Source organism: Lotus japonicus, chromosome 1 (genome assembly GCF_012489685.1).
Source record: "Lotus japonicus ecotype B-129 chromosome 1, LjGifu_v1.2".
In the NCBI taxonomy this organism is placed as follows: domain Eukaryota; kingdom Viridiplantae; phylum Streptophyta; class Magnoliopsida; order Fabales; family Fabaceae; genus Lotus; species Lotus japonicus.
The window spans coordinates 76414888-76442054 of record NC_080041.1 but is presented as its reverse complement, the minus strand read 5'-3'; the positions used below and the strand labels follow the sequence as shown (position 1 = coordinate 76442054).

The 27167-nt window shown below is 34.1% G+C and overlaps 2 protein-coding genes across 5 annotated transcripts; both read right to left on the bottom strand.

Moving 5' to 3' along the window:
• Window positions 1–7376: 7376 nt before the first annotated feature.
• On the bottom strand, window positions 7377–12563 carry LOC130712319 (probable Histone-lysine N-methyltransferase ATXR5). Of its 2 annotated transcripts, XM_057562164.1 has the most exons (7): window positions 12120–12563; window positions 11926–12006; window positions 9565–9791; window positions 9345–9445; window positions 9045–9257; window positions 8717–8759; window positions 7377–7788 (listed from the first exon to the last, which is right to left on the bottom strand). In XM_057562164.1, exons 1-7 carry the CDS (start codon window positions 12436–12438, stop codon window positions 7777–7779), a joined length of 996 nt encoding a protein of 331 aa, XP_057418147.1. In that variant the 5' UTR covers window positions 12439–12563; the 3' UTR covers window positions 7377–7776. The 2 variants fall into 2 exon arrangements, with proteins under 2 accessions (XP_057418147.1, XP_057418142.1); XM_057562159.1 differs by lacking the exon at window positions 7377–7788 and having other exon boundaries at window positions 8102–8759; window positions 12120–12560.
• A 5743-nt stretch (window positions 12564–18306) lies between these two features.
• LOC130712298 (uncharacterized) lies at window positions 18307–23758 on the bottom strand. 3 transcript variants are annotated; one of them, XM_057562144.1, is made up of 6 exons: window positions 23527–23752; window positions 21242–21378; window positions 19304–19723; window positions 18922–19134; window positions 18704–18828; window positions 18307–18618 (listed from the first exon to the last, which is right to left on the bottom strand). In XM_057562144.1, exons 2-6 carry the CDS (start codon window positions 21277–21279, stop codon window positions 18560–18562), a joined length of 855 nt encoding a protein of 284 aa, XP_057418127.1. In that variant the 5' UTR covers window positions 21280–21378; window positions 23527–23752; the 3' UTR covers window positions 18307–18559. The 3 variants fall into 3 exon arrangements, 2 of the variants coding, with proteins under 2 accessions (XP_057418127.1, XP_057418121.1); XM_057562138.1 differs by having other exon boundaries at window positions 21242–21327; XR_009010871.1 differs by having other exon boundaries at window positions 18599–18618; window positions 18704–18862; window positions 18931–19134; window positions 21242–21327; window positions 23527–23758.
• Window positions 23759–27167: the final 3409 nt, after the last annotated feature.

The following is a 27167-nucleotide window of genomic DNA, read 5'->3' as shown; positions in this document are numbered from 1 at the left end:
GGTGGGTGATAAGGTGCAACTTGAGAAGATGGAAGATGAAGATACTATGTGAATTAAATTTTTTGGATAGTGAAAGATTTTTGAAGTTCAAAAGGTTGATGAGAAGTTGTAACCGCTGAATGTGGAAGAGGAAGAGAAATTAATGTTTTAAAGAAGGGCAAAAGCCAATAACATTGGAGATGCAATCAACGACCCTGATCCAATCTAACGAAAATAAGTAGTATATTTACACAAATGTCCATGCTTAATTTGAGAGTTGTGTACAATGAATTATTAAATTTCAAACTTGCCCTCAAGGTAGCAAAAACTCTTCTTTTATATATAGTATAGATAGATAGATAGATAGATTAATCAACTCTCAACAAAAGTTGATTTAGATTTATTTATGATGCTCCAAACATGATATATTTTATTATTATTATTATATATTAATATGGATATATAATTCCTCCTAATATGGAGATTTGTTTAAAATTTATTTTTTGATAAATTAACATTATGAAGTATTGTATTCTATTAATAATGTGTTTTAGAAACTTATTTAACATAACTAATTTTTGTTATATTCAGATTTGGAAGACTATTAACCCAATATGCTATTTGCCAAAGAGATCATTATAATAAGTTTTAAGGAAATAGTGCAATTAATCAATTTAATTGAATTGTTTCTATGGCGTAAGAGATAAACACTCACGATTGAATACGTACAATATGATCTTATTCGGATTTGGGAAATGCCAATAACATAAAAAAATCATTTTTATTCATGCACAAAAGATATGCTCAACACGCTAAAGAAGCTAACTGAATTATGATATAGTAAAATGAATATTGAGTTCTTCAAAAGTCTCAAGACGTGATATAAAATTGGATTCAATAAAAGGGACTGCCATAGGGAAAATGAAAACTAGATAAAATGACAAAAATAGTGAGAGTTGGTATAGTGTGAAATACTCATAGGTCTTAATTAAACATCAAAATCGAGATCTCCGAAATAAATAAGCATTCACAATGGAAAAAACTAAGGATGAAATTCACTTTCATCTTATATTTTTTTGAAGTGGAAAATCAGTTAGGGAGAAGCCAAAAAAATTTGAAACGAATTTATATTGGCTAATGAAAAAGGAATGACTGAAAAAAAGGAAAAAGTTGAGATTACACTCTCAAAATATATTTTGATAAGGCATAATGACATAATAAGTAATAAGTCAATAATACTTTTGATAACAAAAACAACTTTAGTTAGATTTAAAATTGTACTTGTTCTTTTCACAGAATTAAAATACCACAAAAAGATGTTTTGTATAACATTCCATCATTACACTGAAATTCAAAATCATATGAAATAGTAGGGAATGATACAAAATTCAAAGGAAGTAAAAAACAACACCAAACCATTCACTACAATACTTTATGAAGTTGTTCATGTCATCAACGTCCACTTGTTGATGACTCATGAGAACAACCACTATCACTCAGATTCACTTCAACATGTACATGTTTTTGTGGTGCCCCCCTTTGGCATCCACAAGCTGCACATGTCAGAGCAGCGGCTTCTTCTCTACTAGGCATCAATTCTTGGCATCTATCAAATATAGGTGGTCCTTGATCGATAGTGTAATTTTTCTGACACACCAAACAATTGTCCTGCTCACAGTTGTGGGTTCCTGTCGTCTAGTCTCAACCACTTTATTCTTCCTCATAGCGTGGTTCCTCTAATTTTTTTAAATTCAAATCTTGCAAAGATGATTAAACTTTATTTAGTGTTTACACAATAATAACCAGAAAAAAGAGAGTGACAAAAATAAGAAATAGATAGAGAGAGTAGAGTACTTGTGTGATTAATGTGGTGAGAACTTATTCAAGGATATATATATATATAGGAGGTTTTAGTTTTCTGTAAAAAAAATTGAACTTTTCTGGCTGGCTATGAAGTCAAAACAACTCAGCTTTACACTTTTCACTCAATGCCAGTTAAGATTTTGTCATTATCAACTTTTATTTTGGAATTCAAACTCTCAAACATATTTTTGAAAATAATAATGATAAAAAAAAATTGGTATCCTGTCACATAACTAGTGAAGAGTTTTCTTAGCAAAAAAAAAATTTGACGGAGTTATCAAGGAATTGTGACCAGCTAAGCCTGAAGTTCAATCTTAACATGCCTTGTATTGTGGCCCACAAGCTTAAGAGAAAAGACATTTTTGTGGGGGATACACGAATATGACTTCAGTAACGATTGTCCATAGCTATAATGTGAGTCCCTTCCATACGTGATGAGAAAAATAAATAAAAATTTATATTATAGAATAACAGTTTTAACTGTTATTTTCTTAAATATTTGGAAATTGATAAAATTTCTATAATTACTTATTTGATTTTGAATATTTTTAGATAATATTTAATTTCTATCTTATTTGAAACATATTTAATATTGAAAGTTTAAATAATTTAAAGTGACCCTTGACACTATTTAAAAATATAAATTCAATTTAAAAAGCATTCATGGAAGTTTTAAGTAATTACTAAATTTTAGAATTTATATAAGTATATTTTTTAGGATTAATTTGTAATATATTTTTTAACTTACAGCAACATAAGTTTACAACACCATATTGATTTACAAATCACATAACTCATGTTTTCACAAAACTCAAACACGATTCGAAAGTTTGGCTATGATACCACTTTGAGAATCATGTGGTTGGTTACCGCAGCGAAATAAGACTCCCATATATGAGACGACTTGCAAAACCATGTTTCAAAAATAAAACAATAAATAAAAACCCAAGAGGGAATAAGGATTACTTCTTGAAGACGTGAGCAACGAAGCAAAAGAAGCTTCGTCTCTCAGAAGTCTGTGCGAATGCTTCCACTAGAAACCCTTGCGGAAGCACCAGTCTGAGAAAAATGTATCGCTAGGATTTGAGCATATCATGCTCTATTTATAAGCCTCATAATGTGGTTAACCATAATTCTCCTGAATGAATATTCGACTCATCCAAAGAACCAGACCCAATAAATGTTCATCTGATGAACCTGGCGTAATAAGGCATTATATTACATTCTAGTGGTTAATTCTATACGTGTGACTCTATATGTATCTCTTGCATATTTACGATATGATAATTAAATATAAGTAATATTAAGCTACTAGTGCATATCCCAATAAATAATTCACTAGTAAAATTCATGGGTTAATCCTCTACTTGGTCCCTGTGGTTGTGTCGCCGTCTGAAATTAGTCCCTCCCCAGAAAATTTGAAAATCTAAGTCCTCGCGTTTGGAAAGTGTGTGGGGCAGATCCTCGCCGGAGTTGGGAGTTCCAACGAGTGATGATTAGGCTTGCTGACTAGATAAATTTTTCTGACATGACATTAAAAAAAAATTAAACAAAAAAATTAAAAAAACGATTTAATTAACTAACCCCCAAATCTAACCTAATACTAATTGAGGTCCAAATACAATCTCTATTCCTAAATTTTCTAATTCTTCATCTTCTTTACATCTCTTCATCTCCTTCAACCCAACCCCAAACCTAACCACAACAGATCTGTGAAGAAATAGACAAATCTGGGTGAGATCAAGATGCATCGTCGTTCCCATCTTCATCCACATCACATCACCGACAACCTTCTCCATAACAGAACCGAAAAAGGGAAGCAAGCACAAGAGCCAGAAACCAGACAAAACGTAGTGAAGAGACAAGGAAATAGCAACCCCGAAAGCAGAACACCAGGGGATGGTGTTCGTGACCGGAAAAGCTCGTCGTCGCCGCTCTGTAAAAGCTCGCCATTGCGAAGGGAAGAGGAGGAGGTGGCGGCGATGCGAACCTGGAGAAGGAGGAGGTGGTAGCGGCGCACAGATCTAGGGAAGACGCTGATGATAACGGGTGATCGGGAAAGAGGAGATGGAGTGGGTGGTGTCGGCGGCGGCGTATAGATTGGAAGGAGAAGATGGTGGCGGCGGCGGCGGCTGATTTCCATGGCTACGCAGATCCCTCACGCTCTATGTTTTCTCCTCTTCTGTCTTAGAAAGGAAATCATCGCTGCTCCTTACTCTGTTGATTTTCTGGTTGGGGTTTAGGGAAGAAGAAGAGAGGGTGCTGCAAGGTTGTGGATCTTCTTTCTTTGGCTTTGCTTTGTTTTAGTTTCTAGATGAGAAGGTTATGGGTTTGTTAGTCTGAAGATTCTGGGTTTCTTCATACCATTTTTTTTCTTTGTTAAATTAACAGTACTTAAGTCTGATGATTCTGGATGAGAAGGGGGAGTAATTGGATATGTGTTAGTAAGTTAATTAGGATTAAGTTTGTGTTTAGAATTAATTAGGGTAAGTTAAATAATTAAGGGATTTTTATTAATTTTATTTATTTTTTATTTTTTATTTTATTTTTTTTGTTTAAATTTTTTTTAATGCCACTCAGAAAAATTTATCTAATCAGCAAGCCTAATCATCACTCTCCGGAGCTCCCAACTCCGGCGAGGACCTACCCCACACACTTTCCAAACGCGAGGACTTAGATTTTCAAATTTTCCGGGGAGGGACTAATTTCAGACGGCGACACAACCACATGGACCAAGTAGAGGATTAACCCAAAATTCATTGTAGCTATATATATTAATTATCCCTCAAAAAAGTTATTTTAAACCTATTTATGATCTCCAAGCATGCAATATTTATTTATTTATTTATTATATATATCAAGTTTTCCTCTTGATATGGAGATTGGTTTAAAATTTTAGTTTTTCATAAATTCACATTATGAAATTTTGTATTTTATTCATTATTTGTTTGATAAACTTCCTTAATAAAACTATTTTGTTAGGAAAGTTTCTCAAGTTGGAAGGCTCCAACCAACGTGTGCTCTTCCTTGAACTTTTGGCCTCTAGTTCTAAATTTGATATCGTGGAGCATGGTCTTTTGGATAAATTCTTAAGGACTCCCTCAGAATCTTTGTTAGGTTGGGTTTTTGTTTTGTGGGGGTTCCTTTATTTTTGGTTGGCTTTGGATTCTTGGCGTTGTATGGCTTTGGGGACCGCCTTCAAGCGTAAAGTGTTTCAATTGAATTAAAGGGTAAATCTTCAATTTCTTGTTGAGTTCCTTCCCTAAACAAACTTTTAAAAGAAAGTATAGATTCCATCCGGTATTCAGTGGCGGACCTTTTAAGTGACAGGGGGAGCTATAGAAAATTCTAGAATTTTTTTTAAAAATGTATACTGGTTAAAAAATTATTCAATATATCCTATATATAGATAAAAGGAGCGTTCCTAAACACAAGTTCTACGATGGTCTAGTGGTTGTGACTTGTGAACTTTACCTATAACTACCTTGTGGAAGGTTCAATTCCTACCTTTTGTCAGTTTTGTAATTTTTTCACATTTTCCCCTTCCTGCATTTCTTTCCTTTTTTTGAGGGTCGCATTTCTTTCCTTATCATTAAATTTAATAGTAAATTTTATATTATTAATTACTAGTACATCTATGAAACAATCACAAAATAAATTTCGATAATATTTTTTTTCTTTTCATAAACAATTGAGAATTTGAAGTGTAAAAATTTAGAATCTATATATTATATGTATGTATCAATAAAAATAATATACAAACGTCAAATTTTTCTCATGAAACAAATCATTAAAGAAAAAAATCAATTTAAAAATAAAATATTTAATTTATGTATTGAAATCTTATTTGAGCTCCCCAAAACTTTTTCTCCAAGTTCCGCCACTGCCGGTATTGGTGACTTAAAGCTACCATTACCAAAAACAACCATTTTAACTTTTTTTAAAAGTAACATTATGGAAAGAGTCTTAAGAACCAACTAATTATTCAAAAAAATTTAATCATTGCGTAAAAGATACATGAATGATTATATTTCTAACAAAGAGCTCATTTAGACTTAAAGTGTGAAAGTGCACAAACTCATCTACCACGCGCTGGGATTCAACTTTTTTTTTATTAGAAGAACTGAGAGTGGTAAAGATCGAACCCCAAGTCACTTGGTTATAAAGACTTTAATATCATGTTAAGAACTAATTATCTCAAAAATTTAAGTTGTTAGGTCTAAAAGATGACCCATGGGATTGCGGGGACATGTAATATTCTAGTCTTTGTGCACGTTAACCATTTCATGCGCCCTCATAATCATCATAAACTTGACTGACTTCATATCATCGGAGTTCATATTCCTTGGGTATCCTCTATCATGTAAGGGTTGTAAATACCTCAGGAACTTAGATGCTAAAGTCATTATTTCTCCAAGCCTCAGATTACCCCTTCATCACAATCTAAAGGTCAGCATAATTTAATTTCACCCCCCTTTGTCATTATTCTCCATTATGGCCTGCAGATGCCACGAGCCCTAAATGTCACCACAATCTGCGACAAGTCCTATGTCTAGTAATACAATAGCATAATCGTCTCCATCTCCCTTTTCCTCATCCTAAGTAGGCTAGTGTTTGTCCTCTTCACCAACAACACCAACTCCTTTCATGTCAAAGTCTAGAATTGTCAAACCTCATCTTCAGAATATTCTCTTACTCTTTACCTTAAAACCAACCTCAGTAAAGCAAGCTTTGACATTACCATAAGGATAGGAAAATGTGCAAGCTAAATTTGATGATTACTTACTAATCACAATTGGTCTTTAGTTTCTTTGCAGCAGACAGGTTCCACACTGGATGGAAGTGGGTGTTACCCTACTGGCATTTTGAATAGGTTCAAGGCTAGGTTAGTCTCCTATAGATTTCATCAAAGAGTAGGTTGTGTTTTGAGACTCTTTCTCTAGTTGTTACATATGTGACACTGACAATTATCCCTACAATTGCACTTACAAATGACTGGACTTTACAGCAAGTTGATGTAACTTTCTTGAATGACTTCTTAGAAGAAGAGGTTTACATGAGTCAACAACCTCGTGACAAATAGTTGGTTTGCAAACTTAATAAGGCAATCTAAAGGTTGAAACAGGCCCTTTGAGCTTTGATATGAGAGGCTAAAAACACTCAAACTAGACTGAGTCTAATTTCAGTAGATGTGCCCCACTGCTGATCTTCAAAAGAGCTACTTGTTATCTCCATGTTCTAGTCTACATTGATGATCACGGGAAATTTCATCTCGATCTCTAATTCAGAATCGGATAGCTAAACTCAATAATAATTCTACCCTTAAACAAGCATGAGAGCTTGACTGTTTTCTTGGAATTCAGCTACTGTTGGCTCACTTCTCTTAATCGGTCTAAAGGGATTTATACTCTACTTCCATGAGGCTATAAACTAACAAGAGATGGTACTGATTTCTGATTATATAAGTGGTCATTCTCTCTACAGGTTAATTGTGGGTGCCTTAAATATGCAACTATCAATATGCAAAAAATGGTTTGTGTTAGTAAGGTGTGCCAATTCATGTCACAACCTCTTGAAGAACTAGTCAAGAGGATTTTGGCGGTATCTTAAGGGTACTTTAGACTATGGTTTGGCATTGTGGCCAGATTATCTTGGCCTTCCACTGCCTCTTCATGCATTTTGTGTAATGCAGATTGAGCTTTGGATCCAAATAATATGATATCAACATTTTGGTTCATACATCTTTTTCAGACCCAAACTCACTTCATGGTGGTCCAACAAGTAAAATTTGGTAGCTAAATCCAATGTAGAGACTGAGTACCAGAGTCTTACATTCATAGCTGCCGACTTTTTTGAACTCAATCTCTGATAACTAAACTCCAGAGGCAGCTGTTTCATAGACTTCACTCAAGACTTTGGCTCCTCAAGCATTACTTATTCGAAATCCTTACAAAATAAAGAAAAATATGAAGAGAGATCATCATAAACAAGAAAGAAAAGCACTCATTCTCGGGAACTCACGTGTAAACGGGATTTCAAGTACAATTAAACTATTCGACCAAAAACAGAAAAGTACAACTAAACTACGAAGTCAATGTAGTATCCTCAATTGATTAAAGGACGTAGAATAGAGATCATACCAATCACAAGATTATGATTTAGTAAATGTATCTGCACGCATATAAAGTAACAGAACAATGCAGAATTTACTCTCAGCGTGAACTTCATTGAAAATCTATAGCATATATGATTTCACCAAACGCATGACAAGATCTTCTTTTGAATGTAAGTAAATTACATTTAAAGAAGAGGGAGAAATACATCTAAAAGAGCACTTTCAAGTAAATTCATATCCCTCAAGGATTTAGTTGGCATACAAAACAGGATTGACCAACATAATAGTAAATGATAAGCATTGAGTAAAAGAAGATAAATATCAAATGTAATAAATTAAGGTAAAATCTCAGAATCTTTTCGATTCCTTGAAACTCTTGTTAATATCTCACTTCAAATTTTGAGATATCACCTAAATGAAGAAAGTTTTCCTAGGCTACTACTCTATTCATCTCTAAGCCGCATAATTGGGCTCGCTCTACAACATAAATTGCCATAAATTTCCCATGGCAACAATTTAAGAAATTTTTTGTTGAATCCACAAGAACTATAAGTTAATTTTTTTCAAGAATATAATTAAAATCTTTTCAGGAGGATCTAGAATGCGTCCCAATTAGATTATTGGGACCTATGCATGCCTTCACTAGACAAAATTCTCAGTCGGATATTCATGCTCATAACCATTATAATCATAATAAAGCCTCTCCCCCTCGGCAATATCACGAATAGCAACCAAAAAGACTCGGGATTGACCATTTACATTGTATCTTACACATTTACAGTTCTGCTTCTTCCTTCCTTCCCTGCAATAAAATTGAATATGTTTTAAAACAAGAAACTTAGGAAGTAGTAATACAAAAAAAAAATATTAGCATTTTATGATATAAGGATCCTACAAACTTGAGTTCGTTAGAGAGCATGCCAGAGCCAAACAACTTATAAAATTGACTGTAGAAGTATAGAAATAAGGAATGCTGTATCACAAAAAAATAGAAGAATTCCCCCCAACAACCCCCTAAAACCCCCCGTGTTCCTCCTGTTCTATCTTTCTATTCAAGAATAACAAGAGATAAGTGAGACAGGCTTACAGGGTATGATTGTTGATGCCACTGATAAAGCGAGCGAGGTTTCCGCGTTTATCAGCACATATAACAAGACTTTGAGACTCTTCTTTTGAAAGAAGAAGTGTCATCATACTGTCACCATCATCCGATTCTCGATTCTTCATGTAATCCACATCACCAGTGTACTCAGCAATAAATGTCATATCCTTGATTGGGCTATCAGCCTCCACGGTATAGCTACACCATAATATCAAGGAAAGTCTGCTAAATATTAAGGCAACATAAATTGATTTTCTACTTCATGGTGATGAGTTCAAGATGTACCCTTCACGTGAATCAAAAACAACCATAAAGGGAGGGCATTCGCCTCTTGTAGACATAGCTTTGCAGTTTTCTAAGGTCTCTGTGTCTTCCATGGAGAGGGTCTAAGAGGAAAAAAATAAAAATATTACAAAATGATGGAGATGTCCATGGTAATTAGCATGTTTGTTACGGTACACTTCTAGCAGTAAAAAATCTGCCAAGAAAATTAGTTAGTAGAGACCTGCATGCCACCACGTTCAAAATCGGTGTCATTAGCAGATCCAGGAGCCATTCCAGGCATGTATGTGAGGTGATCACTGTATTCCATATGCAATGCTGTTAAAGCAGAAGCAAGGGAACCCATTTGTTTCAGTCTCTGGACAGGATCTTCTGAAGGAATAAATGGTAACAGTCTCCTCTTTTTCTTCTGGACTACCAGAGGTCGAGTTCTCCGACGCCTCCTAGCATCTAGAAGTTCAGAACATATATGAAGAAAAAATAACCAGCCAATCAGGTAATATATATTTACAATTCTATAGACATGGAACATAATTGAGGCAAAACTATACTTAAGAGTTTGTTAGAAGTTCTACATTGGCTAGAGATATGACCAAACAAGTGCTTATAAAGGGTCGAGCAACCCTCAACTCTTGAGTTAGATTTTGGGTTGAGTTAGGCCTCCCTAATTCTAATATGGTATCAGAGCTAAATCATTATTGATCATGTTATTCATCAACCTCTGTAGTATGTATCATAGTCATAGCTATCAACATCTTTTGCAAAAAAGTAGAGGGCAATATTTTCTCCAGTGGCTTGACTTCCCATAAATTGAGGTGGCCAAATCCTTTAGCGAGGTAGTTCCTCCAATATAATAATCCCAGGAAGCCTGTCAACAACTTCAAGAACTTCAACTGATGCACAATTTGATAAATGAGCTAGAATCCCATCACAATTCCTTGCAATGCCCTCACTGTTGCGCAAAAGATTTTGATAGCTATGATAGATACTATAGAGGATTGATGAATAACATGATCAATAATGATTTAGCTCTGATACCATATTAGAATTAGGGAGGCCTAACTCAACCAGTTCCCTTTACAAGTTATCAGGATACTAAGAACATGATGTCAAAACATGAAAAAAAGAGTACAAAAAAATTAACCCAACGATAACTCTGTTTGCCTCATATTTACCAATAAAAGATTATCAAGAGATTCATGGTACATTCTTTGTGCCCTAGAAACAAACAGCAAAGTAAACAGTCTAGGAAAAGTATACGAAGCATTAATTTCAACAAAAACATGATGCAACAAATATCCACACTCCACAGATATATTAGCATGCCACATTTATTGTGTTGTACTCATAGATGTGCATGAAGTGCTGATATGAATGCAGGGTGTATGAAACATTTTTTAAAAATAATCCAAAATCTTTCTAGTTTCTATGAAAATACATTAAGTAAATACAGTTTGAATGGTTAAGTTGCCATGTTAACTCTATTTGCTACCAAATCATAGACCACTTTTGAATCCGTCTATGTATCTTAATGTCAAACACCAACTTAACCACTAGGTCTTTCTAACATTAAGACTTATTTTCCTTTTCATGTCTCTATAAAAAGAGATCTATAGCACAGCTACTAAACCATTAGGCATTTGATTGGCCTCCTTTACCTGAAACAACAGAGCAGGTTTCATAATGAAAGAGCATGAGATATCAAATGCATTAAAATCTGCTATCTAATAAAATGTGATCTTGTAGACGCTCACATGTAATTTTAATTAGTCATGCAAACAAAATTAAATGATGAATCTCTTCATCTAATACAATGTATGTACTATAATTTATCCTTAATGTCACTATCATGAAAAAAGGATTTAGAGAATAAAACATACAAGTTTAACAATCTGTTCACTCAACTCACAACCCCCAGTAATTGCAGCTTTGATTAGACTAATTATCATAGCATTGGAAATCTAACTTAATTGCCCATCTTGTAATACCAACAATCAAGATAATCAATCTATAACAAAATAAGATCAAAATTCATGTAACTTTGATGGAAACATTTGCAATCTATCTGCTGCATAATTCAGGGAAGAAACCCTTTGCAACCATGGAGCATTCCATAAGTCTCAACAATGTTAAGCCATCAGCCAAACATGCATGCCGCACTCACAAAAGAACAGAGTTATAAATTGCGGACCGCAACCGCAATTGCGACCACAACTTAAAAGGGTTTTTGAATCCCCACAATCGCATCGCAGCCCCAAATGTGGCCACATCAATCTGCATTTGTCTACAAGATTAAACCACAACTGTGAAACATCATTACATGAATTCACTCCACATCTATTATAATCCAAAAAGAACAAGTCATGCTCTAATACACAACTATTTATCTCATATATAATTCAGTGCAGCAAGGTATGCAAAGCCCAGAAACCAAATTCAACTCACATTACACCCAAAAAGCTAAACATTTGATTGAAACTCAACAAATATCCAGACTCAGCATCTGTACTAAAAAAAAACAAACATTGAACAAGAATAAAAATTGACATTAACGAATATGGTTGGTTGAATTTGAGCACATTACCCCTAGAAGGAGCTGTGCATTTTCTAGCAAAATCACGCCTCCGAATCCTGAAGAAATCCAATATTCTCTTCTGCGTCAATCCTGAAACACAAAAACAATCATAGACACGATCCCACATTCATCATCACAGGTGATAAAATCAGCTCAAACAAAAAAAAAACAAAAACAAAAAACCACATTCCCAAATCCCTTACTCCTAACACTCGTCATCCCGGAGCAATCAGGGCAAATCCATGATCCAATCGGAACCCTGACGACGATCGGCCTCACACATTTCATGTGAAAGCCTTTGTCACATTTGTCGCAGAGGAGCAGCTCGTCCGGCCGGTCGCCGGAGCCGCATTGATCACAGATGAGGTCGTCGTAATCCTCGCGCTCCACCACCGTGTAGCGCGCCTTCGCCATTACCTCCTCCAATGACTTCCACTTCAGCACCGGCGACTCCGGCGCATGCGTGCGGCGGCAGAAGCTGAGCGGTCTGAGTGATGGGGAGGGTGAGGTGTCAGGAGCCATGGGTCAATTGAGGAATCGGAGAAGAAGGTTCGAGAGGTGAATTGCAGAAATGAACGTTTTGCAATTTGCAGAGAGAATGAGGAGAAGAAGGATGAAGAAGGAGAAAATAAATAAGAGAAAAATAAAAGAATAAATAAATGGGAAATGGGAATTATTTTATTTTGTTTTTCGGTTTTGTTGTTGTTAGTCTCACCCGCGGGAGGGTGAGGCACTAACTGGTGGATGGATGTGATTGGTGGGTTACAGTACACTAGCACCCGCACTCACTTTTATTTTCAATTTTTTTATTTTCGAAAAATTTATCATTATTGTTGAAACTAAATTCATCATTTATTGTACTTTATTCAAATTTCTAAAATTTATTTTTGAATATCCTTATTAAATATTTTAATTAATATTCATTAATTGGAGTTTATTAGTTCAATTATGGTTTGACTAAAGCTCTGCCAATTAATTATTATTTTCACTATTACAATCAATTCTTCTTAATTAATAATTACTAGTATTGATCATGTGTCATACACGAATGAAATAAGAGTACTTTTGTCGGCATATATTATATTTTTTGATATTTCCTCTCTCATTTTTCTTTTTTAAATACGTATATCACCTATTTACTTTTTTTTTTCTAATCCTAAATACATTATAATTCTTTTTTTTTCTTCCTAATTTGTTATGTTTTGAATCAATATAGAAAAACCATTTTAATCTTCCGCATGTATACACGAAAACTTAAAATACAAAAATTTTGAGTTAATTTTCAAATCAATTCTTTAAAAATATTTGATATCAATTTTCGTATGGCATAGTTGATATTATTTTGAACGTAAGAAATTATATTTAATTTTTTTAGTTTGTAATGTAAAAAATAACCATAATTATTAAAAAAGACTTTGTCAGCGTACGTATTAATTGTAGGAAAGTCACAATTGACTTTTATTAATTATTATAATGTTATTAAAAACCATTAAATGTTAAATTAATACGGTATTTATTTTCGAAAGAAATTACAATTGACTTTTGTTAATTATTCTAATGTCATTAATAACTATTAAATCCAATATTAATACATTAATTATTTTCTAAAATGTAGAATTATTTAATATTTAAATTACTGAAAAATCAGAAAATATAAATATGACATCATCTACCTACTAATCTAGTATGAGAGAGAAAACTTATGTAGAAAGACATATAATGAGGGGAGTGACACTTGTCAGAGTTGCTATTTTTGGTTTTGAAAATAATATATAGTATAAGATATTAATATTTAACTAATTTAAATATTTTACATTTTAATTGTACGTGTTAGACTAATGATGTGTTGGTTTAGTGCTAAACAAATTATACTCCCTTATGGATGAGAACACTAGCTTCTAGATATCGTTGGAATAAATAATTTACATGATCTCATGCGAAGATGATTTTTTTTTTTATACTTCGGAAAATTTCGAAGGTGATTTAAAAAAAAAAAGTGGTTCTAAATAATGTAAAAAAAATATTTTAGCAAAAAGGTTTATTGACGAGGGCCCCGCGCCCATGGCCTTTTCCGACTTTTGGCCACGGTTTATTGACGGGGCCCTACGCCCGTGGCCTTTTCTCCAAAAACTACCCCACTTTGCTAAATAATTTTTTTCCCACCCCTTTTTGCTAAATAAATATTTTTTTTTACATTATTCAGAAAAAAAAAAAATTCGCAATACTTGGGTTGTGATGTCTCGTGTCATATAACACCTCCCTTTTATATAATTATAAATGGCACGACAGAAAGTGGACAAATGCCTGGATATCGTTGGATTAAATGATTTACATGATCTCGTATATTTTATTGCATGCCAATATGATTTTTTTAAGAAATAAAACAAGGGTCGTACCATAATCGTGTTGTGATGGCTCGTGCCATATAGCACCCCCGCCCCCCTTAAATTATAACAAGGCATAGTTACATTTTTTATCCCTCACTTATATCTTTTGTGTAGTTTGGTCTCTAAAGTTTAAAAATTGTGTTTTCCATCCCACATTCACCCTGGTTAGTAATTTTGATTTTTTTATATGCTTTATATCTAAAAATTAACATTCTTGTTGAGGTGGCATATTTATTTATATTTTATTTGAAAATTTTCTTTTTAATTAAGTAATATTTTGCCTGTTGCAGTTCTGGTCCTCCGTCGTCACTACTTTATGATATCTTGAACCTTCAACTCTCCCATAATTTTGGTAAGGTTTTTGTGTTTTCTCATTGTTTTTCTTTTCCGACGCGTAGTTGCATGTTAGGATCTTGCAAAAGCTAGGAACTTTACACTGTACCTCTTGGGCTGCTTCACCGTTGCACAATGGCAGGAAATTGTGTCTCCTTTCTTCCATCGTCGGGTATGGTCTAGGTTGATACAGACATTCAATCATTGAGCGAAGTCGTGGTGATCATTTCGCAAAGTCGTCACCCTTATTATCTATAGTGTTTGGAGTCTTTTGGGCTTTGGGAGTAGTCCTCTAAAGATTCTCTATCTTTGACAAGTTTGCTTGTCGTTTTACCAAATTTATGTACCACTCCCTACTGGGTCCCAAACTTTCCTTGGCGGCATCTTCTCAAATCCTTTCAGCAATTCACGACCACTTCATGGTCCCCATCCTGCTTCTTCATGGGTGAAGCTAGAAGGTCTGGCGATCAGTAGCGATTACGTTGGTAGAGATCCAATGACCTTGAGGGAGTGCTTCGAACTGAAAAAAAAAGGGGGTGGAGGGGAATGAGTTTGCATTGAAGTTCCTGGACCAAATGACCACATACGTGACTTGCTCACTGAGTTGGGTCACTTCATGTACGTCTACAACTACATCACCACCCTAGACATCCGCCTTCAAATTTTTTTTTCTCTATCTCTTAGTTCTTAGGATCAAGACCCTATCATATATACATTTTTCTATATGTATTGGTGAGGTTCATGGGCCTGTTTGTGGTAACATATATACAACCTTGAGCAGCTAGCCCAGTTTCTTCATGTTGAACCACAAGTCATCCTGTTCTAACCAGCCAACTTGGATTGGTAGAGTTCTAATTCTATCTCCACAAGCACCAAAATGCGGTTAAGTCAAAATGTTGGAAAAAAGTCAACAAAGAAACAAGTATTTAAATAGATTCCATTGGAGCCAAATAAATCAGTTATGAGTTAGTTATTCTGTTAACTCCAACTCCTTCAATCTTGAGTCTTGACTGCAATCACTCACTTTCCACATGTCGCTGCCACCTCAAGAGCCACCGCCTCTCAATGTCAGCCAACAATCCCACAAGGTCAAGAAGCAGCAGCCGCCGCGCCCTTCCGCCGTCGCCTCCCAATCCCACCACCCCCCTGCTCCTCCGCCGTTGGAAGATTATCTGGCTTCGTTGGAACAGCAACTGATGAATGAATTGATACCGCCGGTGGCAAACACTCAGTCGGCGGCGCCTATGAATGAATTTCCGAGAGCCAGAGTCGGCAACATGTCGCTGGTAGAGTTGCAGAGGCGGGAAACATCTTTGGTTACTTTCCTGGAACAGCGTCGGACTCGGAGGAGGAGGAGTAAAGAACAAGAGCAAATGCAGCAGCCAGATGCCTGGATAGATCCTTTCTTGGAACTGATGTCGGAGGAATTGCCTCCACTTCCCGATAACTTGTTAACGCCACCGCCGGGGCTAGAGCTAGATTCCGCGATGTCAGACACGGATCGACTGCTTGAATTTCTGAGAGCAGGAACCGACGAGGAAGAGTTGCAGATAGAGGCTTTCTGGGAAGAGATGTTGAAAGAAGAAGAGAAAATGCAGCAGCAGCCGAATCCTCCTCCTCCGCCAGTTTACCCGCTGCCGCCGCGAGTAGCTTCTTGCCGAATCCTCCTCCTCCTCCTCCGAGAATGTTTCCCGTCACAGCAAGTCGCTCCTCACCGGGTCCATCGGAATCTTTTCCCACCGCCGCGAGAGGCTCCATACCGGGCCCTTCGAGGAGTAGCACCGGCTTGAGAGGTTATCATCCCACCACTTCAGCAAGTCGCTCCTCACCGAGTCCACCGGAAAATTACAGCGCCGCGCCGGTCGATCCTCTCCCTGTAGTATGGCGCAGCATCCCTATCTTGCCGGCTCCTCCGGGTTATTTCCCTGACAAATCGGGCAGCTTCTTGCCGAGGCGGCCGATCATTCCTCCCGCTGCAGGGACGAGTTTCTTGCCGCAGGACATTTCTGGCGCCGCGGCAGCGAGGAGCATCTGTCCGAGTCCGGCGGGCTGTTCTACCTCTGCACCGTGTGCGTCGTCGGAATATTCCTCTGTAGCGAGCTTGCCGCCGGAATCTTCTCCCGAAGGTAGCTGTTCGCCGCTCACTGTAGATTCTACGCCACCGCCGTTGCCGCCACCGCCACCGGACCCCTCCGCCTAAGTTGTTCTCTTGACATATTCATTTTTCTCGTCTCTAATTTGGTCATGATTCAATTCAATGGCTCTTTTGTGTCACAGATTTTGTAAGTAAAAGAATTCACAGACTTCGAACTTAGCAAGTTTTTGGTGTACATTTTCACATTTAGGCCAATTCAATTACTATGTTGTTCATTTTCATTCATTGTATAGTGTTGTATACTTGCTCAAAGATGAAACTTCTACAACAATTTTCTGTAAAGTTTCAGCATATCTCTCTCATGTTTGATTGTCAATGGAGAATTGGAAATATCATATGATGTGTCTGTTTGCAAACTTAGTTTAAGTTATCTTGGTTATGTTAAAGTAAAATTGGTATAAGAAGAGTTTTTTTTTGTTACAAGATGAAAAGTGTTTGAAATTTTGTAAACTAAATTTTATTAGAAGTGGAATGAATGACTCCTCAGTACAATGCTAATGGGGCAGAATGAAGTTTTGAGAGGCATAATGGACTACCCAATAAAGGGAAAAAACACTGTGTGGTAAAAGCAACCCAAGACTTTGAGGAGCCATTAACTGTGTATTTAGCAATTTTAACTTCAATTGATCTTAATTAATCAGTACAAGATGTTACTCCTAAAACATTTTTAAAATATTGAATTTATGAACTGTAAGCATATCATACAGGGCACCATACCACTTAATACTTCTTATGTTAAATATTTTAATTTTATATCTTTAACAATTTTAGGTGCATGTTGTTCAATTTTATTCACTGTATACTTGCTCAAAGATAAAGGTACTGCCACAATTTTATTTTAATGTTTGAGTATGTCTCTCTCATGTCACATTATCAATGGAGAATTTAAAATTTATATTATGTGTATATTTATGTGAACTATTGCAAAACTTACCTTAAAATTATCTTGATTTTGTAAATACTAATATTGATAACATGAACTCAAAATGAAGTAATCTATGGTTGATTAGTAGTTGAGTGAATTAATGAATGCCTCAAGTCTTTGCTCCTCTGTAGAATGCTAATGGGCCACAATGTAAAGTTTTGTGAGGCATAATGGACTACCTAAGAACAAAAAAAAAGGAAGAAAAACAACACTGTGGTACTAAATAGTAGTAGTAGTTATCAAACTTAGGAGTTCTGATTTTAATTGATCTTGATTAATTAAATTATTTCATATTTAGAATATCTATCTTTCAGGCTACATTATCTATTAGTGTAGTTCCAGAGTTTTGCAGAAGTATGCTTCAATTCTTTTAAAACCTTTATCATGTACAAGATATTGTAGTTTTATATCATAAAACAGAAAATATTGAATTTGGTAACAGCAAGCATATGATACTGGGTACCATACCACAGGTCCACAGCAACATAGCGGACCACGAATCATAAACCACCAATGTGAACTTCAATATTTTGATAACTCGCAAACAAGTTCTCAACATAAAAAACGAACGCAGAATCAAAAAGCTTGTTGATTCTCAATTTCTCATTGATCAGAGATTCAGAATGCTTACATACACACTGTTGTTGGTAACAGAATTACATACTGAACTGTTAACAGGCAACTGTTCATTTAGACACTAACTAACATTACTAACTGCTAACAATTAGCATTACAATTATGTAACAGAAACTGAAAATGTATCTAGTAAGTGGTAATACAATAATCCTCTGCTTTGTTCCCAAAATGAGAAGATATTTACTCTTAGCTAATGAGATATGAGATTCACGGTTCCCTATGCTTTGGTTTGAAAACACCCCAGAAATAATACTTCTTACAGATTCCTGGAAAATTAGACAAGTCATTGAACTGGAGGTAATAGAATATTTTTTCAAAATTTACAGCAAAACCATAAGTTTCTTAACTTACGCCTATCATCTGGAGGTAATAAATGTGATGAAAAAATTAGGAGCTCCACGTTGTTAACAACTGCTCTGAGAGCAAGATCTTGTTCAATTACGTTGTGCAGCACACCGTCAAAGATCTTCTCATCCCTGATTGAAGAGAATACCAGTAATCATGGGAAATCTACAACAATACATTACCAGTTAGTTAGTATGTAGAATATAATCTATGAAGAACCATACCTTTCATACCGGGGAAAAAGATAGAGCGCAATACTATCAGCATTTGATGGAAACATGGCAAAACTCTTGGGCCAAATTACACATCTCAACAACATCTCAGCATCAAGTCGTTTGGGGACGCCTGTTACCGCCGAATGCACTTTTGAGCAAGCTTTGCTTGACATATAAGCAGCAAGTAGAAAACGTGTTCCATTGTTCAATCTTAATTGACCCCTATGAAGGAAAAAAGAAGAGGTTATAAAGCAAAATGAGGTGCATAAATAACCCTCTAAACTCTAAAGCCAATTCAACAGTGTTATTCAAAATTACACCAACAATTAGGGGGCCGGAGAGATGCTAGAAGTCAAAAAGTAACATCAACAAGAACACAGTAAAAACTCACTTCCAAACTGGATCACATAGTGGCCGAGCATGGCTATATTTGTCAATCTCCGGGCAACACATGCACTTAGATATTATGGACTCAGAGTCACCATATTTCTCAGACTCCAGTACTTGCTCGTTAGGTGAAGTACTCAAAGGAACTTTATGTGATTCAGGCTCCTCATAGGGAACAATTTCATCTTCTAGAATTGGCTGTCTATTCTCATTGTCTTCAGCAAACCTGACAGACTTTAGTTTTCTAGGCGCACAACTTTCCTTTTGCATTTTCATCCTGTTATATTTAGCTTCAGTTGCATCACTTATGCGTTCGCTTTTTCTCAATTGCTCAGATAGACATTTGGGGTTATCTGGAGCACAGTCCTCACATTTCCAACTAACTGTTCCATCATCTTCTGTGTGAAACTTGTCCGGGCAATAGCTGCAAATACATATACTACTTACTAAGCATATTTTACAAATATCAAGAAAAAACAACGTATTCAACATCTTAGCCCTATTTTTGTAATGACAATGGATAATATGGAGGCAACTTCATTTCTCTACTTGAAGTAGGTGAGAAATATGGGTAAAATCAGACCACAAAATGAATTTTAAAAACAGGTGCTGCATAAATTAATTTCAAATTACAAGAGTAGGATGCTCCTTAATCAGGGTACTAATTGACCATAACTATATTCAAATATTAACTGTGTAGCCTAATTTGTTACATATATGTTCACCTCTCTTTCAACAAATTCCTTGACCATAAGAGTTCACAAATTGCAGTTTCTAACGTCTGATACTCAATGAGAACTGTGACATTTGAACTCATGCAGCTAAGTTAGTTACTTAAAAAATGAAATCTGAATCATAAGCAATGAAGCTCATTTGTGGATCTACAATAATTCTATACATATTGGCCTCCAATCTAGTAATTAGATGAAGGGCAGAGAAATTTGGTAATGCTGGTTGACTTATTAGGGGGAAATTACTCTTGAGAAATTTCTAATTTGCTGTCAGTTATGATAATCTGACAGATACTTTTACCAAGTTCTTAAGCCAACTGTAGTGTTTGTGTACAGTCAATGGGTGTTGCTTTTGCCAGTGAGAATTTCTCCCCACACCTCACAATAGCTTCAGGAAATTAATTTACGGAAGCCAAAGAAATTAATTTCTAGAGGCTATTTTATGGTGCAAGAAGAATTTTTGTGGTGGCAAAAGCAATGACCCACTCAATTAATCCGTTAGTCATCTAATTAAGGGGCATTCTTAGGAGTTAATTTAATCCTTATAATTACCATTGTAATTAAATTTAATATAATATAACTATATTTGAAATATAGCTATATCCTTGTGATGCCTGAACAGATACACAAATATTCAATTCAAGCCTATTATCTCTATTTTCTACTGAACATATAAATCCTATTTATCTCTATTTTCCACTAAACATAGTATTCTCCATCAAATTATTTTGTAAGAATATAAATTCTCTTATTTAATTTCAAAGAACACATTGTACCTTATATTAGAATGTGAGACCAATTACACACACTTGTATCTGTAGTAAGACAACAAAGTGAGTAAAGGAATATAAATCTTAACAATTATACACTAACCATATCCTAGTTGTTTGGATATATGATTTATATATTAAAGAGACGGATATATATCAAAGTAATTTTATTCCATATTATATTTGCTAATGCAATAAACTACAAACCATATAGTCTAAGCTAATTAGAAAGACGTCAAAACTTAAATTCCACTATCAATCTACATTTTAGATAAATTATAGACAAGAGACCTTTGGCTGAGCAAATTATATAGGTCTCAAAATCCAATGCCAGCAAAATAGATTTCTAGCCAATTATTCATACCCAAAATTAAAATATTGTCAATTGCCAATGATTTGAATAGTCAGAATGACAACTCAATGTAGATTGCAGACACATACCTATGCACTGCACAAGCTTTACACATGACACAGAACATGAGGCGCTTCACATCTCCTTCATCACCACATATTAGACAGATATTCGACTGTAAAGATCATTGAAACAATGCTTGTAAAGATTGAACAGATTTGTCTGGCTGACAAATAAACTTAGAGGGTTAGATAAAATGGAAAATTTCAACAGTGTTTCAAAAGTTTTAATAATTATAACTAAAGCTTTAAATAATAAAGTTTGGAAATACATTTTATTGTTGAAGATGTATCAAAGAAACTATTGACATTTAGGTAATTAGCAGAATACAAAGGTTAAATTAGTATAGATCCTTCCCAAAAGTTTAAAGCTGTTAATTAAATCCTTATAATTCTCAAATGTTAAAGCTAAATCCTTGAGTGCTAACAATGTCAAAATTATGTTATGTATAGTATATCTAACCCAATATGCATTATTTCTACATGTTCATTCTCAGACATTAACAGGGAAAATAGGCTACAATTTAGTTTTCTGGCTTCAATTTTGGGCAGTGCTTTTGCAGTTCTTTTCATTAATTTTACTCCTCTAACCCAAGAGCTTCAGAAAGTATTTTAATTTTAATTTTTGACGCCAACCATAAATATCTCAAAGAGAGGAACGCTTGTAATTGTTGGAGAGCATAAATGGAAACATAGTTTTACACTTCCACTATCTACTTCGAGGCCAAAGAAGATCGACGGAACAAGTATCAATGAGCTGGTTCTTAGTACCCAAAATTTGCACCCCATCAGATTGATACATTGGTGAACAAATAACTATCAATGTCACTTCCTTCCTTCGTAGAAAATAGGAGTGAGTCAGTGACTAGTGAGAGGGTTTAGTTCTCTGTTCTCTCTGAACTTAAATCTGAGTTAGATAGCAAGTCATCTTAGGATATAGTAACTACAATTGAAGGTAAAACAACTAAGGAATAGTTATATGACAAGTTATCCATCTCATCACAAAACACAGCAGCCCAGTGCTTATTGTCATGCCTAAGATGAATCAACCATTATTTGTAGAACACTACCTCCACCTTATTTTTCCTATCTATCTCTCTGTATCAAATCGCATCACCTATCACATCTTTCATTTCTCTCTATTTGGGGTTTATAACCCCATGAGGGGTGTCTACAAATACTTTTCCACTAATTGTATAACTCATTTCCATTCAGCATTAACTGTAAGCATAGAAAGCTTTATGATATTTGTACAGGACAGTTAGATGTCTCATTAATAATAGCTTTGTGGCTCTTGCTATCACCAACCCAAAATTACTAGAAAATGGTAAAGGAGTTGATCGATTGGGCAATAAGAATTCTCAACTTTCACTTGGATTTTCCTCTATCAGGCAGAGACTGCCACATTAGAAATACTACACCAGCAACACTTAACAGAAGTTAAACATTTACTCAAAAATTAAACTAGAAAGGCATGATTTTAAGTTTTTAAACTTTAGGAACTTAGTTGACGAAACTACAGGTTACCTGCAAATTAATATAACAGAATACAAATGGAAACAAAAGGGGAACACTTTGAGGGTCGAAAATAATTGGTATTGTAAAAGATTAAAAACAAAAAAGGCAACTAATGAGTACTGAGTAGGGTAAGACAAGAGATACATTTGGGCGACTGAGCGGTTTTTAATAGTTTACGGCCCCGTTTGGAAGAGTTCATTTGAACTTATCCTATCACAGGCATCTATACAAGTGCTCGAGACAACTTATGTAAATTGCTTATGACCTACTAATTAGCAGTTTTGAGCTTAATTTTGTAAGTAAGTTACTCAAATCAGCTTATGAATAGCCGCTTATAACTACATATACCCTATTTTGAGCTTATTTCATCAAATTAGCTTATAGGAAAAGCACTTATGACAACAATAAGCACTTCATTAAACTGTTTACCCAAACACACCCAAATGACTTGGTTTCAAAGGGCGAAAAAGTTGTAATAATCTGTTTTAGGATTTCTGTAATTTAATATTGCATTATCGACAATTTGGTCCCTCTTTTTCCAAACATGCCTTGGTTTCCTTATGCATGAACAGTGCTTCTTGTCTTACAAAAGAAGAACCTAATCAAGCATTTTGAACTCTGACTACGACAATCCCGTAAACAAAATCACAGTAACCCCAGATTCCAAAACTGTTTACAAGTCAAAATTGAAGAGAAAGGAGCTCACAACGCACAGTGAAAACGATTGGAAGCAAAGAGAAGTAAACAATAGGAAGAACAGTGTAATGTGATAACGAAATGAAGTGAGTGAGGTGTACCATTTTGACGTCGACGATGCGCGATGTAGCAGGTGGTGGTGAATCGTACACGGCGGAAGATTGAGGAATCTCCGTCACAAGTTCCCCAAATGGTGGTTGCTCCAACCGCTTTCTCTCCGCTCCTTCGCCGGAAAATTGATTGTACACTAGTACAGAGTTCGCCAAACGCTAGTGACTATTGAGTATTAAGCATGGCATAATGGCATGCACTTTCTATCATCTTCTAATTTTTTATTATAGGTCCTTATAAAATAATAGAAGAGATCATTTCGTCTGTGCATTTTAAATATAATTTTTAATTAAAATTTAATATTCGCATGTGTTTCTAATTCACGTAGGCAAGCGCATGAAGCCTGTTGATCCCTCCACTACGACGCAATATTGAGTCGTCGAGGAGAATCACTACAAAGATCTCGTTTCTTCTCTCTCTCCCTCCCCTCTCTCCCACTTGCACCGTCTCTCTTTCAACGGTGCTTAAGATATGAGAGGTTGGAAGTTGTTGTGCTTAAGAGAAAGGGATTTTGGAGAAGAAGATGAAGAGTTTTGAAATTTCCGTCTATGATATCACATGTAAAAGTGTCATATAAACGTCTGTTAAGTGACTCAGCCTATAGACTGAAACCACACTGTTATTTTACTTTGAAGATTAAAACAAAAGCTTTATAGCAACCAAAATTAAATAACCTCTATTTTAAACGGACTTAAATATGCTTTATATTTATTCTAACAGGTTTAGTTTGTTACAGTTTTTATTCCCTTAAAACAGATAATTACATTTTTTTAATGTCTTAAAAATGTGCGGGCTCTAATTTTTAATGGCTTGGGCCTTGGGACAAGAGCAGAAGACGGACCGAACAAATTGGGATATGTACTTATCATTTGTGGAGTTCATAAATTCTCTTTTTATATTTATAATCATTTTTAAACAATAAGCTAGAAAGCTACTTTGCCCTCAACCTCAATTTCATCCTCACACTAAGGTTATATTTGACTAAACCAGGTGATAAATTAATTGAAAGTTAAAATATTAAGCTATAGTTAAAAGTTGATTGAAATATAAATGTTTCATGAAATTAGTTGTTGATTTAACTGAAAATTATAAAAATCCTTTTTTTTTATTTAACATTATTTTTGTATGCATCGGAAAACAATATTTAACATTACCTTATCTAGTCATCTATATTTATGTAACATTTGTGTTACCAAAAAACTATAACCTTTATTTTAAAATAACTATAACTTTAAATATTTCAATTTCTTAACCATTCTTAAATGAATGATAATTAACTATTGTTTTCAATATCATTTTTAGTATTTCTTATTAAAAGGCATGAGATAATACATCACGATAAACTCATTTACTAAAACACTATTTTGGTTTAAGAAGCTTACAAATTAGTAAAATAAACTGTGGAATGCATTATCAAATTCATTATTCACATCACAACCTTAAATTTGAAGTAAGAAAAATGAATATTTTATTTAAATAAATAGTTTATATTCTATCCAAGTACTTCCATGATTAAGTGCTCTTTTTAGATATGAACTACTAGTATTTTTTACCCGTGCGTTGCACGGGGCCTTCTATTTTATTTTGTATTGTTTTTTTTATGGTTTTTTTTTAAATTATTTATTTGTATGAAAAGGTGAAAAAATAATATTTTTTTGATAAATAGGTTTTTTTGTCGAAGTGTTAATTTATATTTTTTTTATCGTAGGTTTTTTAATGAGTGTATTTATTTTTTAATTTGTGTTGTTTGTCCTTATTTATCTAATTGATACTTTTGATTTATTATTTTGATATAACAATTTTATTGTACTTTACAGATAGAAGTAGTATTTTTTTGTAAGATCTTATTTAATATTAAGTTTGTCTTTTTGAGGTTCATAACTCATACGAAATAAATAATAATAAGTTTATTTAAAATAATTTGAAGTTAACAATATAAGTCCATGTTCAATTATCACTATAAACCTTGATTTCTTCAGAGATGATCGATTACATGAAAATGATGTCAATTATATTAAACTGTACAAAATCATATTTTACAGTAGGAGTAGTGCCACTTGTAACCTCTTCAGTTTTTGAGATGCTCATTCAAGTAATCTTATATTTGTGCTTTGTGACTCTATATTTTATAGCAGATGCTTGAACCATAAAATGTAAAATCCCATAAACTTGTCATACATAAAGTGTGTCACTAAACTGTAGCATTTGAAAAACTACAATTTTAAAAAATCACTTAATTATGGTAACAATAAATAGTTTGGTTTAGGTACCATGAAAGTGGGGAAAACAAAGAAATTTAATACATTTTCAACGATTAAGAGCAGTTCAATACTATTAACAATTTGAGATTTTTTGAAATCTCTTGTTTTCCACGCATGAAATACACAAACTGTTTGAGTCATCCTACAAAATAAAAAGCTGAGAAAATTAAAAAGAAAATAATTTTTTAGGTGTTTCAATTTGACATGATGAAATCATGTTGAAGATCATCATGAAATAAAAATCATGTTATAACACACGTAAACATTATAGGCTAGTCCATCAATAGTTAGTCGTTGGATATATGTACCTTAAAAAATGTCTTGAAGCGTGAGCCTTTGAAAAGAAAAAGGCAAATACCTCAACAAAGCTTATGTGAAGTGCATATGTTAAATGAGTATTGACACTTATTACTTTATATAAATGTAGATAAAATGGTTAGAGATAGTTTTTTTTTTCTTTTGGTAAGATCTTATTTAGTATTAAGCATAAATTTTTGAATTTCATAACTCATATAAAATAAATAATAATAATTTTTTTTAAGTAATTTTCAATTAATAGTAGAAGTTATTTTCTAAAAAAAATTAATAGTAGAAGTCTATAAAATGACATTAATGACTGAAGTTCAAGAGGAATAGATAGGAGTTTTTTTTATTGAGCGACCTTTAACTTTCAAGATTTATTATTAATATTAATTATTAGTTGATTAATACTTCAACAAACTTAAACTAAAAATATGTGTCGTATGAAATTCATAACTTATATCATATTTAATATTAATTTTGACCTATGACATTCCATAACTCATATAAATTAAATAATAATAAATTTATTTAACATAATTTTGAGCTTAATAGTAGACAGTTATATACTTACATTGATGGAGGAAATTCAAGAGGAATATCAAACGGTTGAGATTAAAAGTCTGCTGAATATCGAACGGTTCTTAAAAATCACATATGAAATAATATGTATAATTACTTAATTAAAAGCTCATAGATAAAAATAAATATATGAAACATTGTTTATTGATAGACTATTTTACCCTCGAGGTTGCTAAACTTCTCCTTTATATTATATATAAATATAAATAAATAAATAAATATAAATAACTTTTTGAATTTCATAACTCATATAAAATAAGTAAAATGATATAAATTGAGCTAAACTTAAGATAGACGATGAAGATGACAACACCACACCAAGTTGTAAAATAAAATAAGGGTGACTCTCATTTAGTCAATTAAGTTCATAATGAAACAATAAAGATTACGAAAAATGCAAGAAACTTACATGTTTTCAAGATGTAACATTGGAAGAATGGAAAACAACATTGAAAAAGCCTGAAAGAAAAAACAAATTGAAACTAAAT